This window comes from Prorops nasuta, unplaced genomic scaffold (genome assembly GCF_024137725.1).
Source record: "Prorops nasuta isolate Cenicafe-Biocafe unplaced genomic scaffold, Cenicafe_Pnas_1.2 PNAS00002, whole genome shotgun sequence".
In the NCBI taxonomy this organism is placed as follows: Eukaryota; Metazoa; Arthropoda; class Insecta; order Hymenoptera; family Bethylidae; genus Prorops; species Prorops nasuta.
In genome coordinates, this window is record NW_027116799.1 from 10,280,664 (window position 1) to 10,295,355 (window position 14,692).

A 14,692-nucleotide genomic window follows, 5' to 3' on the forward strand; every position below is an offset into this window, starting at 1 on the left:
TTCGACCAGGCTATCAATTTTCTACAGAATTTGATCCCTTTTTCAACCAGATGATCTTTTCATGCTTTTTCAGCGTTTCCGAGCCTCCAGAAAATAGTGGGCCACCTATTCCCTAAAAACTCCAACACTTCCGGTAACTTCTCGGACTTGTGGATTATTCGTTTGCCGAATAATTAATCTAAAATCAGAAACCACGTTGAGCGCTATTTGTAACGTTATTCCCGTCAGTGTGAGGGGCCACTCACACTACGGGCTTTCCCATTACTTTCGCCCGTCTTTATCTATCGGTATCAGGGCGCCAGTTGGTCAGTAGGGTGGCCAACAATCCTACGTTATCAATTGAGTCTTTCGACTCCATTCTGTATGCATCTTATACGGCCCTGCGGCCATGCATTTAGACGGTCGCGGTAGCCAAGGTCACTCAGTATACTAGGTCGTGGAGAGAGGGGAGGGTTCCTTGCGGAAGTCCGAGCCTCGCAGACCTATCTGCTGAGGGGCATACATCTATCCCTCATCACTCACACTCAGGTGGTGGTCAGGAGTGCAGGAACATGCGGTATCATTGCCAAGCATAGAGCTTGCCAGGAGCGGACCATCACGGAGGCAATGTTCGCGGCCCGCCCAGTCATAGCGCAAGCCTATGGGATTACGGAGGGCACCGGGACACATTCCAACGGGCTAACTACCCCCTTGCACAACCCACTATGCATTGGCCGGTATCCAGTCGTGACGTACGTGCAGGCTGGCCTATAGCACATGCCTCACGTACGCGAACGGACCCATGGCTGTCTGAGTGCCGCGTCACGCGCTCACCAGTACGCACGGACACATCAGCACAGTCCCATGGTCGCGTTCCGACTGCCTGTTATGGTAGTCTGCGCACGACATTCGCGCAGCCTGCTTGAAGCGCGTAACCAGTGTTCAAGCCAGACTTGATGTTCTATCTCCCCTCCTCGTGGGGACTTATAGACACTGTCATTGTTTTAGGACTCCCCAAGGCCGCTTCTCCTTATCTCAGATTGCCTGGGTTGTTTGGCATGGCCCTGCCTTACTTCTCAGGGCAACCTGGACATTGTTCACTGGAGCGCCGGTCTTTTCATCCGGGCCTCTGCCTGTCAACGGGGTCTATCCTTGACGTTAGCTATAATCCACTCGTGAGCCTATCTCACGTGTGGGTAACGTAGGGATTAATAATATTCACTGTTCGGTAGCTTTTATGTTCTTTATTCAGTATCTCGTATACGTAACGGGGAACTTCATTACATTATTTACGATATTGAACCTGTATATACTTATCTTGACAATAGTGGAAATAATATAGATATATCTACTATACTTTTACCTTGTTTCTAAATCCTAACTCGACAAAAGACAATGTTATATGTACATATGGCTATGCCACCTTTCGCACACACTGCAACTGGTAGCCAAAAGAAGTGAAAAGCCAGCAGCCAAAAGAAGTCGTAAGCCAACAGCCAATGCAAAACATATGAAGCAGCGACTATTCCGCTACAATACCCCCTACCCCCTCTCCCATCACAAACCGTTCAGAATACGCGCTTTCAAGCGACGCTGCTGCCGCCTATGAGAACTAATGGAATTACTGTTTACTATCGTCTCAGGAATTTTCTATCCACAGGAACACTGGAAAATTTTGATTTGTTTACATAAAAAAATGATTTTACTTAATATAAGGCGCATTTTGCATCGAATTTTCTTTTCGCAATCGATTACTGAGCCGAAGCAGTGTTTAGCGTAATTTTTATGGAATTTTCCAGCCACCGGAATATTGAAAGAATTCATTTTTTAACATAAAAAAATCAATTTTACTTTATTTAAGACACATCGTTCAATTTGCATCGAATTTTATTTTTGCATCCGATTGCTGAACCGAAGTAGTGTTAAGCATAATTTTTTGGGAATTTTGCAGCCACCGGAATATTTAAACAATTCATTTTTTTACATCAAAAAACAATTTTTTTTAATTTAAGATCCATTTTTAATTTTGTTTTAAATTTTCTTTTTGCATTTGATTGCTGAACCGAAGTAGTGTTAAGCAAACTTTTTGGGAATTTTCCATCCACCGGAAGAGTTCGAAAAATTGTTTCTTAAAACCGTTCATTGAACGTTCGAAATTTCACCGACATGATAACTGATCATTTGAACTGAAATAATAATAGTTGAGCAGTTTTTCGATTAAAAAGATTTTATTTCTTATAACTTATTACAAAAATAGTAGTAAAATTTAATTAATTTTCGAATTTTATCTTATGTTTCAGATAGTTGAAAGCGAAAAGTGGATACAGGCATTCAAAATGGCTGAGAAAACGTTTAATCTAACTTGGAACAATCACTTAGCAAATTTATCAGGTTTGTTCGAAGGTCTCTATAAGAGCGGATCACTAACAGACGCAACATTGGCTTGCCAAGGTGGCATGCTGAGAGCTCACAGGCTAGTCCTTGCAGCGTGCAGCCCTTATTTCGAAAGGGTTTTTAAGGAACACTACGGTGAACAGCCAATATTAATCTTAAAAGGTATTTTGAAAAATCGTATTTCGAAAACAAAAACTTCCCCCTATAATGAAAACGCTAGATAAAATAAATTAAGGTCGACAATTTTAAAATGCCGAGGGAAGGGGGTTTAAGTATATCAAGAGATAAGATACTGTCTCATCGGCAAGTACACGAGATACTATATTTATATACATGAGATCTCACGATCGATAGTCATGCCAAGACCATTGGATAGGTGGTAAAATTCTAAGAGAAAAATTGATAAAATTTGTTGCTAACACTCTTAATTTAGGATTAATTATTAATTAATATTAGTAGATTAACTGGGTTTATTATTTGTTGGCATCGGTAGGGTGTGTCCAAGTCAGATTTTATTGGTTCAGTTAACTGATCCCTAAACGTGAAGATACTTGTTTGGAATTGAGAGGAGCGGGGAGCAGGGTGGACCGCTATAACATCTATACTCTCCCTCTTCCTCTAGTTTACACAGTCTCACTCTTTACGTCTACTCCTTTCTTGGCCCCTAGTGCAACGCGCAAGCACAAAGCTTGCGCTCCTGACCGCTAGATGGCTAATGCCGGATAGCTTCTCGCAAGTTATGTGCGTCCTGCTATATTCGTTATCCTTTTGCGTTATCTCGCAAGTTCAAGATATTTGAAAGTAACTCATTAACTTGAGCCTTAGGTTCTAGTCTTTTAACATAGGAACAGGGCCATCTTTTTTGTCGGTAAGTATATCCTCTTTATATGTATGACGGGAGGTCGTGGGGGGGGGGGGGGGATAAGATTTAGACTGGCTTCACTGTTCTTTAACCACAGGACTGCACACTCTGGGATCTCCTCCACTTTCCCTCATTGTTCTTTTCATATTATCTATGTCTTATTTTGAAGTGGGAAGTGAAAAGAATGAGAGATCTGACTGAGTTTCTATTAGTGTAAAATAAAAGACTAATATCGTGGCAAAACATAAATTACTTGTTGAGACATAACAAATTCTTCGGAATCGGGGAAAAGGCTAGAACATGAATTATTTCTATTTATTGACAGAATTTGGCAGTTGATGTTACAAAGAGATTACAATGTTATACATACTTAAGAGATCAAGCTGCCTTTCTTTCTTAGGCAACCGATACTTGACCCACGACATATAGTTAACTAAAAGGCAAACCATTCCATTGGAGGAAATCATCGTTTCACCTTATAACGGAGTAAACAAGCTCTATCAAGAATAAAAGAGCTAACCAATTGGTCAGGCAAGGCATCCTAACGTTTTCAGATTCAAAATCTTCCTGCACTATTACATTCTGACATCATATAACTCTCACCATTCAAAAGGGATCTGTTGTGCCATGCATGGTTGCTCGCAAGTGGCTAACTCGTCACTGTCCCCTCTTAGCCTCCTCATACCTACTCGCAGACACACACACACATATCTCTAACTTAACTAAATGAAACAATATTATTTAAGATGCACAAAATACATATGTACACCCATGGCCCCTACTGTCGATTCTAATTTCAGTAAGACCCATATAAATCCACAGGTCCTGCCAACGCGCACCGCACTCTTGGGATAATTTCCGGGTTGCGAAACTCTTGCTTCTTATCTTTTTACACCAAGCAAATACAAGGACTCTCTTGGTTATTTCGATCCTTCTTTCAGTATCCGAAAGTTCCTCCATTACAAAGGCTGATTATAGGTTTTATTACAATCAGCTGTCTTTCCAAATTCTCACCCACAACGGTCGAAATACGGGATCGGGAATTTAATTCTTTGATTGCGCAAGCTTTCATACTTGCGCTATATCTAAATAGTTATCGCGCTTTCTGGTTTGTGTAGATCCTCGTAACCGTGGCGACTGAACATACCGCGCTCTCGCTCTAATTTAAGCGCGTTAGATAATAAGAAATACTATGCTATTTCGTTCGGCAAAGCTATTGTGCTGTCGCATCAAGACTGTACATATTAAAATAGGATTGTAGGATCTGTTAAAAATTGTTTAATGAAATTTAATGAATTTGTAAAGGAAGTACTGGTCAGGCCCGTTAATTAATAGTATAAACAATGTATATTAATGCTAATTAGTTAATTTTTAATTTTCATCAACTCATGTATTAGTTTTAATACATAAATCTTTTAAAGATTTTAATGTCCATGATCATTAATTTTAATAATCGCTATGTTTTTTTATTTAATGTGCAAGTTAATTGATTTTAATGTGACAACACCACACGCACACACACGCACATACACATACACATACAAAATGGTAATTATAAAGGAAGGAGACGAAAAAGATTGTAATATAATTATTTGTTTTGCCGTGCCTATTTCACCATTTTTACATTAAATTTTATAACATTTCAATTCTATTTCACTTAAAAAAAATGTTCATAATACGATAATGGTTAATCTGATGCCCTCTGTAACTATTTCTAATAACATTGACTGCATAAATTGAATGTTTATAACTTTATATATATACATATAAAGAAAATATGAGCTATATATACGTATCACAGAATACATAAAATAAAATTAGTATCACATTGTTGAAATTATTAATATGAAATAAAACATTTATTACCTTATAATAGAAGGCTGTTGTATTAGGATTTACGACTATATACGAATCTCATTATGTACTATTTTAAAATCAAAGTAAAGTAACATTTTTAAAGAATAGGAAATTGATCCAACAATCTAGTTTTGTATTACTCGTCAACTTCCATAGAATCCATAGATGAAAATGCAGATAATGCAGCTCTTGCTAAGTTGAACACATCTGTATCAAACGTCTTTCCCCTGCGTTTAGTTTTCATACTTCTTTTCCCACCAGTAATCGGATTAATATTCAAAAAAACTCTGAAAAAAATACATTGCATAAAAACATTAACTCTTAATTTACTATTTATTATAATAATGAAAATAGTTATGTAAAATTATCTTTGAATGAACTCTAACGTTTTTTTCGAATTCCTTAGGATAGCGCATTCCAAATACATAATACAACAAAAAGTTTATCAAAATTCCTTGAGAAGCATCGTCGCAGAAAATTATTATTTCCTTTTCAAATATAACAGTACAACTGGCATTGGAGTCATATAACGAGTTTCCTATGTAAAATGAATAAAACAGTAAATATAATTTAATTGATTCGGCTTAAGTTTAATTTTTCAATACAAATATATCATACCTCTTATGATTAAAAGGGGATACTGGAGTTTGCAACGGCTGCTACTTCTGCATCCACTTTTTCGATCTATAAATTCCATTAAACTTCTTACATTTTATTCTTTCAATACAAATATAAAATGCAAAAGAAATATAAATTACTCCTATTATTTTAAATAAAAAGTCCTCTTCCTCTTTAAAATATTCGATTAATAATGGAAAAATAGCCAATATTTTTGGCATATTTTCTTTCGGAATCCGCGCAGCCTCTTTATATGTATTCCTCAACAATGGTCGTTATCCCTTTTAATCGTAATTTAGAAGATTTTATATACTGCCGAATCGGTTTTACATTTCTGTTTAGTAAGTCCAACCAAATTTCACGAAGATCTTTACCCAATAAAATTGAGCTATGTTACATAATAAATTCTGGCTCTTTAAGAAAAGGCCAATCTACAGAAATTTTTAAAATACTTCTATTTTTCGCATTTATAATGCCTCTTAAAGTTGGATACGTATCTGTCATTAGTTGACTTATTTCTTTCGAATTTCTTTCGACACTTGTAAATAAAGTCAACATTTGAAGACGCTTTTCCTCCTGCGACTTTGAAGTCTCTGTAATAGGTAGTCTAGGTGCATATGCAACGCAGCCATATTTGTCCTGACACCGTAATAAAGTGGCTTCTTTTCTTCTTCATCATCACTATCAGGACGTGTTCTTTTATTACGATTTCGTGCATGCTTCATATATTGAACACAGTTATAAATTTGCATTCTTAAGGACTCAATGCCATTGCCCCATTGTTGATTATCAATAGTATCTATGAAAGTTTTTGGATATGCCTCACAAATCTCTCTTGCTATTTTGTCAGCTGTTCCTCTTGTAGTCTGTTGAAGTACGTTTAACATATAATCTGCAATAATTCGGCTTATTGCTTGCCTTTGCGCAGGCAGCAATTTCTCTCCTCTTTCACAAGTAGTAATTATGGAATCAGACACTTTATCCCACAAAATTTGTTTCAAATTTATGGCAAACGAATTCTTAGATGAATTATTTGACACTACTAGTATCGAATTATTTGGAGAGCCTAAAACAAAAATAAAAATTTATACAGTATGACACACTTTGGAAAATGTACACATATACAGAGTGTTTCACGTAAGACGCCCCAGAGCGTTGTTTCCGATTAATCATTTAAATTAGCTACTTTGTTTGAGGCATTTTGATTGTTCTCTTCATTGTAAAGATTATTCACTTGGGTATCACTCAAAATAGATATAACTATGGGAGAGACGCTTAGTTGCGATAATTGAATTAAAACCTCGTCTTCATCAATTTCTGTTCCATCTTCTTGTAAGGCCAACTATATCAAATTTAAATGAAAAACATGATCTTTTTATTATAAATAGTAATAATAAAAATGGAAGTAAGAAATTTACCTTACAAACATGTTCAACAGGAAGGCTAAGTTTACTAATTGCAAGTTCGATTATTTGTGAAATACTTTCAGCATTTATTAAAACTCTTTTGCAGCCAGATGACTCTATTTTAAATAAAGGCATAGTAGTAGACTCTGAAAAAAGAAATTATGAATTTTCTGCACTTATAAGTTAATATTATACAAAGGCATGCACACAACGAAAACTAGGGTAGAGTTTGATTTATACGTGATGAGATACAATTCCATAGCTAGGCTTAACACATAGCATATCTCCTAAATTATATACACATATGCATTGGTTTAAAATCCAGCAATTCATGTAAATGTAAATATTCGTAATTAATTACTCGTCCAATTTCATAAGAATGATCTACTACCTCAAAAACCACAGAAATATTCAAATCAATCGAATAAAGAAGCATACAAATTATGCCTATGACAATATTTTCTTCGTAACCATCTTGGCGTATTACTAATGCATCTCCAAGCGTATAATCAGTACCCTTGAAATTAACTTTGATGCATTGTTGAATGTCATCAAGTAAATTAATTTTCCTTATAGCTTCTTTTATATCTTTTTTGATATCTATCAATATTAAAGTGATGAAGGTCGTATACTTTTAATTCAAGTCTACTGTCTGCTCCCAATCGTACTAAGCTTTGAAAGAGCTCGTGTTTGTCACTTAAACATTTTACTACATTAACAAAATTAAGAAGATTTCGAATTATTCTTTTAAAAAATCGATGCTTGCTCTCGAATCTCATTGTCCAAACCTTTATCAAGGGACCAAATTCTAAAGTCAGTTTGGAGTAATGAGAAAGATAGTGATGCTTTGGTCGCAAATTAACATCGGGAAACAAATGTTGTCTCATGAAGAGGTACTCCATAATAATTTTGTCCAGATAAGGCAAACACGACTTATGAATTGTTGGTGAACAAGCAATTTCTACAATTTCTGTCAATAAAAGGACGTTAAATCATACTTCATCCATAATATTTTTAATTTTGCTATGAATCAATAGAGGAAAAATTCGTAAAAATGTTCAGATTTGGCAAGCTCCTCCAGTAATCTGTTTACTTGTGGCTGATAATATACAAGGTTTATCTCTACGATCTTCTGTTGAGTATTAGAATTTATCAATTAGTGTGATTAACTCCATCAATGTAAACCATTTGTTTTTAATAAAATAATTAATATATAATTGTAAATCGAACACTACAACGCCTTCCAAAAAGTCATGTCCGATGCAAGGAGGTAATCCTGGTGCGCAAACATGAAAGTACTCTAATTTGTTAAAAATAGAATTGAATTTAATTACCTCACAACTATTAGTCTCGTTGATTAGATTAATAGCATTAGTATATGACTCGATAGTTCTGGGAATATAATGTTTGAACGCTCCATTTTCTCTGTAAAATTCATTTCTTGTTACTAAACAAAATCTGCAGAAAAATTGAGAAATACTGAAATTTTGGGTAAATCCTCCCAATTCATGACTTCCAAGGTTATCACCAATAATAAAGACAAGAGAAGTTTTTATACATATTCCATCAATATATATTCGTTCCTGCTCTATTTTTTTTTAATCTTTCACTATTTTTCCATAAACTGCTTCATGATTAAAGTCCATTTCCTTACAAAGGGCAACAAGTTTTATAAAATTAACATGGCAACGAAGATAATGTGGAATATTTCCCAAACTCATGTAAATAGCTTGTAGCTTATGTTTTTTCTTTGCAGATCCTAGTGGATTTACAATTTCAAAGGAATCTTGGTATAATATAATTTGCAAAGCATCTGGATTTTCTTGAAAAAATTTATTATTTCTGTAAACATTTCCATCTGTAAAATCATCTAGTAGGTCTTTTTAATGAAATGTCTGTTTATACTCAAGTTCATTTTTAACAGATTTATCAACATAAAAGCTTTTCAAAGTTTGTATTATGGGTACGTAAGAAAATGATGTTTTCTTTTGTTCATCAATAATAATTTAAACCGGATTGATATATTCAAAATTATGTTTGTAGAACTTTTTCCTCTTAAAACTTGAGGAAAGCAACCGATTGCTTAAATTTATAATATCAATGTCAAAAGATTCTTGTATTATTGTATTAGCTGTTTGCTCCTGCGCTATGCCCTCTGCTGCAAACTTTTTTGACTGTTTATTTTTAATAACTGATTGCGTTTCATCGTGCAATTTGCTTATCTCATTTATTATATACTGAATAGTTGTTGCTGGAAGTAAATATTGGGTTTCCAACTTCAAATAAAACTGTGCAACATTTTCAGTAAATAGAATTGATGCAACAACAGGTTTCTGCGTATTGATATCTTCTATCTCCCCATTAACATTTTGCTGTTCATTTACTTCTAATTCCAGATTACAAATATCATTGACTAGCCCACCTAATTTAATCTCTTCCTGATATGAAACAAATAAATTAGATTCAATAGCATCACTGTCAACATTTCTTATTCGAGTAGTGTCTCTGTGTATTTTTGATATGTGCCCCGTAAATGAAGATAGAATGCTATATTTTTTATTACACTGAAGATATGTCAAATAATTTGTTCCTTTTTTTTAATATGTGATTTCAAATGCTTTAAAAGCATTGAAAAATTATTAAATTCTTTTCTGCATATAACAACAGTACATTTATATTTACTCTGACTATCACAACTAGAAGCATTATCGATGATAATGTTTTCTTGATTTCTGGACTGCATGAAACTATGACAACGTAACAAATGTTTCCTTAAGAAATCACGATTTTGAAAACATTTGGTGCATTTGTTTGAGAGTTTTCCCTTCTAGGCCTTATTATTATTGTTCATTTTTAAATATAACGTAGTGTAAGAGAGTTAGTGAGTGAGCGAGCTCGGTCGGTAACCGAGCAGAAGTTAGTGTATGCTGCGAGTGCCTGGCGAGTGGGTGTGTTTGCCCTATGTGGGCCATTAGTTAAGTTATTTGTTTCTTAATAGTTGTGTATGTAACAGAAGTGTTTATATATATAACATTTTAAGAAGGATTTTATAAATTTATTATAATAATAAATTTTATTGCAATTTGGGCGATAAGCTAACTGGAGGTTAGCTTGTTAATCACCATTGGAGGGTGAGGGGGAAGGCCCCTCACGTGACAAGAATTGAAGTATTATGAGCTTTATAAAATGAAGAGTAGATATCCAAAATAGTGATATGCAATTGTCAACCTCCAGGAAAAGGTTTCCCTAGTGATGGTGCTAAATGGTCAGTGAGAGGTTCACAAAAGGCTTTTTTTTCCCGAAAGGGTTTTTTATGCCATTGATGCAAAACTTATGTTAATATTTGCTGATGCATCCTAATTGAGTGTTTCAATTATTTTCCTTTCATAATTTTCATCATAACACACTGGATCTCTAATTTTATAAGTAGCCAGGCCTGTTGGTTAATATATATATTGCATTAATTTATGAATAGCATTTGTTAAATCCACAATAATAGTACTGTGTGATGTTTCTATGTCTATTACGATGGTATACATGAGTTGTCAGAGATGTGGTTTTAAATGTGCAGAACTGACAATAAAACATTATTTCCTGAAAAGATATTACTAATTTTATGGTATATTACTAGTAAATTTTTAAATATATTTATATTCCGACAAAACGTTAACATGCTATAGATTCAAAAATTAACACAACCAGTGCTACGCAGAACAATGAGCATACAAAATTGTTCATAAAGTTAATTCTTTCCAGAAATAATTTCTTAAAAGTATAATTTTCATAGCTTACATTGTATTTTATTCCTTAATAGTCACTTCAAGATATCCTCTCTTGTTGGCATTCACACAGTATAAGATCATTTTATATAACTTCATTGCTCTATGCATTATTGACTGGAATATAAACTAATTGAGGCAAAAAGTACATTTAATTCTACATTTTTTTTAATAGAAATAGAAAACTAAAATAAATGACGCTCTAAGAAATCTCTATTATACATGCACTTTGAGAATATTAGAGTCAAAAGAAAATATTTTTTACAGAATAAAGATACGAGCATGCATATTTTTAATTAATTTAAAATTTACTTACAGAATATTAAGATGAAATGAGATGTAGCTTTATATTTCACCATAATAGGGATTCACTGGATTCACAAAGACGCAAAACTTACGACAAAATGGCTGACAATGGCATAGTAACGCAACATGGCGCACTTACTGTTTTCAGTAAAAAACTATTTTATTTAGTTATTTTCAACTTATAAAACTGAATAAACTTATTCAACTGCGTGCTCGGAGGTTCCTTTACTTATTATAGGCTTCAAATTATTAGTATCAGTTGAAGAAAGTGTACTACATGCACCACACGGTTACTCCTGGAGGTGGTCACTCACAGGTTACAGCAGGTTGTGTGTGTGCCGTTGTGCCGTTGCACTGATCGGCGATCGCAGTGCACTCTTTAGCAACTGCTTACGTCATACCGTACTAAATGTTTGGCGCGAAACCCTAAAATTAATGAACGCGTAAATGACTATTTGCATAATACACACCAAATTAAAATATCTTAATATCTTTGTTTATTAAAAATGTATTAAATTTCAATACGCTCTTGAATTATAATTTACTTAAATTAAGTTTCATTATCATAGTACATTAAAAATCATTTCAATTTCGGATCTTTTAAAAATAATTTACAACCGTATATTAAAAGTTCATTAAAATCAATGACATTTTTAACAGATAGTAAATCCTTCATTTCTTTATAATAGGAAATTTCTGCTGTGTTATTTTCAAGTACCTGTTCCTTCTTCCTGCGACTTGTGTTTATATTCTAAGATTTTTTATTCATGCAAGCACATTAGTTGCTTCGCATGAGTCATAAATAAACGCTTATTTGTCTCACAATATTTACCTGAATTTAGAATTATAGAAATCACCGAATTATTTTGTATTTTCATTTGCATTTCTCACGAACGCACATTTGTTTTTGTTTTTTCTGATTGTATTTGTCATATTTCCATATTATCACATTAATATATTTTCTTCGTTAACCTCAAATAATCTATCAGATTTTGACGTTTCTGCTTTTGCACTCTTATGCACCAAAATGGCGGATTTGTCTCATTTTTGTTATCGAAACGTTGGTAATGACCATTTTAGGTTGGCACTATACGAATTTGTCCAATTAGCATTCTCGAATTTCATCAGTTCTAGTACTATATAATGCCTCGATGGCGGTATAGGCATGACTTTTTCTACTTTTATATGTGCTTGCCGTCGAGACACTACCGTGTCTCTTGATCATATGACAGAAGTCACCTGTATATCGCCGTTAGAGAGAGAAAGACCCGTTAGAAGTTTTAATTTTTCTTATTGGTCTCATGCAGCATATTTTTGCTTCACTAGTTTTTATAATGCTCGTTTATTACTCGGGTTTTGACTACCACCACAAATTGAACAAGTGCATCTGTGTATTTGTGCATCAATTCCATATATGCAATCTTAACATTTATCGGCCAATAAACTGAACCAATAAAATCTACTTTGAACAGCTCCTATTAATGCCTTCAAATAGTAAACCCAGACAATTAGAAACTTTTAATTGCTAATTTCTTCTAAATTAAGGGTGTTAGCAACAACTTTTTTTGTTTTTCTTTAAATTTTATCCTCTACCCGACGATCTCAGTATGACCACTGTTCGTGGGACATCCTGTATATACATAGGAAGCTTATTCGTTATAGTTTTCAATTCAAATTATTAAAAAAAGAATACGTAGTTGAGTATTTTTTTAGCTTTATTTAAATTCATGCTCAATAATCTTTTAAATAAATCTACAAACATGACAATCGGTTTACACAGATCAGGAATATGGCAACTGTTGAGCGTCGGTTAGATATGAGTTATGTCGCATCGAATCAGTCGTATGTAGGTGTGGTTCGAAATAAAGTTCGATTTGCCGTTCGGATGCAAGTGCATAGTTATCCTTTTGATTTGAAAACGAAAAACCTATACGAGACTTTGGGCTGCACTAAGTGGTAGGGGCAAATGTGTTAGCTTCGTAATGTGTTACCACGTTACAATACAAATACTTGTCTAATTGTGCTTTCATTTCTTTTTTTTAATCATATTTAAATAATTTAAACATGTTTTCTGTAATTTTTTTGGTAGGAGAATTATTGGAATAATATAATTTTTTATAGGAAAAAATTTTATAAAAGAATCTTAGTTCTATAAGGTTTCTATGTACTTGCTGTATTTTCATTTACAAGTTTTACCTTTCTTTTTTAGGGGATCAGTTGACGATAGATAGAGAGCCTTGAAGAAGTATTTAGTTACCTCTCTATGTCACTCCTATTGCTACTTTCTATAAGCTGAATTTGTCTGTCAATTAAAGTGATAATGAAGTAGGAGTGACAAAGAATTAGTATATTTCTCTATTTCTCTCTTACTCTACCTTCTCTTTAATCGACAAAAGAGTTCAACTTATGGGAAGGAACAAAAGGAGTAAAACAAAGAGGCAGCAAATGGGTTTTTCATCTCCCTTTATCTATCGTTAACTGATAATATGTTTATTCCTTTCCTTCCACAATTTTACCATTTATAGTCTTGATTCATGTTATTTGGCGGTTGTTGCATGTATTATAATTAACCCTTAATTAGGCGCATGAGGTCACAGCCTATTTAATTAGTATGATAATTTTTCTGGTGCGCCTAATTAAGGGCTCTCTCTTAATCTCTTTTTTTATAATACAGATACTATTATAAATAGACTTTCAATAAATTTATTTGATACAGGTGTGGCAGTCGAGGAAATGGAATGTCTATTAGATTTCATGTACAGAGGCTCAATAGACGTAGCTGAGGAACACCTACCTTCATTGATAAAAACTGCCACCGATTTAGAGATTCGTGGACTTTCGGGAGATCAAAGAAATCAAGACAACATCCGAAATCCTTATACAAGAGTGGAGGCAAGAATGCAGAGGCGTCAGATTGACGGTAGATCGCGTACCACAGAATTCATAAAAGATCCTTCTGTAATATCCTTCCTATCTAAGCAAGATAGTCGCCTTGATTCATTGGAGGAACACATAAAAGTTGAGGAAATCGATATAGAGGATGATCCGATGGTGATGGAAGGACACGAGGAAGGCTATGACGAACCATTGCGTTCTCCGGAATCACAAATAGTAAGATTTTTTGGCTCTTTATCTCTTCTATTATAGTAAAAATATTATATGTTCATTCAGGCGAAAACGAGTACACGTAGCTGCTTCTAAATTTTTTTCAATCAAACAGCTAAACTGATGATGTTATCATCAGGATTATATAATTACTTCCTTTAATATACACTGCCGGTGAAAAGTTTAAGACCACTTGAGAAATTTGGTTGAAAATCAGTCACTTCTTTAAAAGCGCATAACTTCGTAATGAGGAAAGATACAATAAAATTCAAAAAACCTTTCGAAAGCTGATAAAATTCTACATATAGTGGAATTAGCTCAATGCACGAAAAACGTATAGTTATCGCATTACAATTACATAAAAATGCTGCTAAATTAAAAATTTT

At 34.0% G+C, this 14,692-nt stretch overlaps 1 protein-coding gene and 1 pseudogene across 4 annotated transcripts in view; one reads left to right on the forward strand and one right to left on the reverse strand.

Annotated features, from left to right (window-relative positions):
* Window positions 1-14,692, forward strand: part of hd (humpty dumpty) — a 97,241-nt gene that overhangs the window by 65,293 nt on the left and 17,256 nt on the right. For all 4 annotated transcript variants that reach the window (XM_066730366.1, XM_066730374.1, XM_066730384.1 and 1 more), the window contains exons 2-3: window positions 2,280-2,535; window positions 13,918-14,312. In XM_066730366.1, the coding sequence (XP_066586463.1) occupies window positions 2,316-2,535; window positions 13,918-14,312 (615 nt within the window). In that variant the 5' untranslated portion in view covers window positions 2,280-2,315. The remainder of the gene's footprint in view (window positions 1-2,279; window positions 2,536-13,917; window positions 14,313-14,692) is intronic.
* LOC136775851 (uncharacterized) lies at window positions 4,450-11,503 on the reverse strand (annotated as a pseudogene).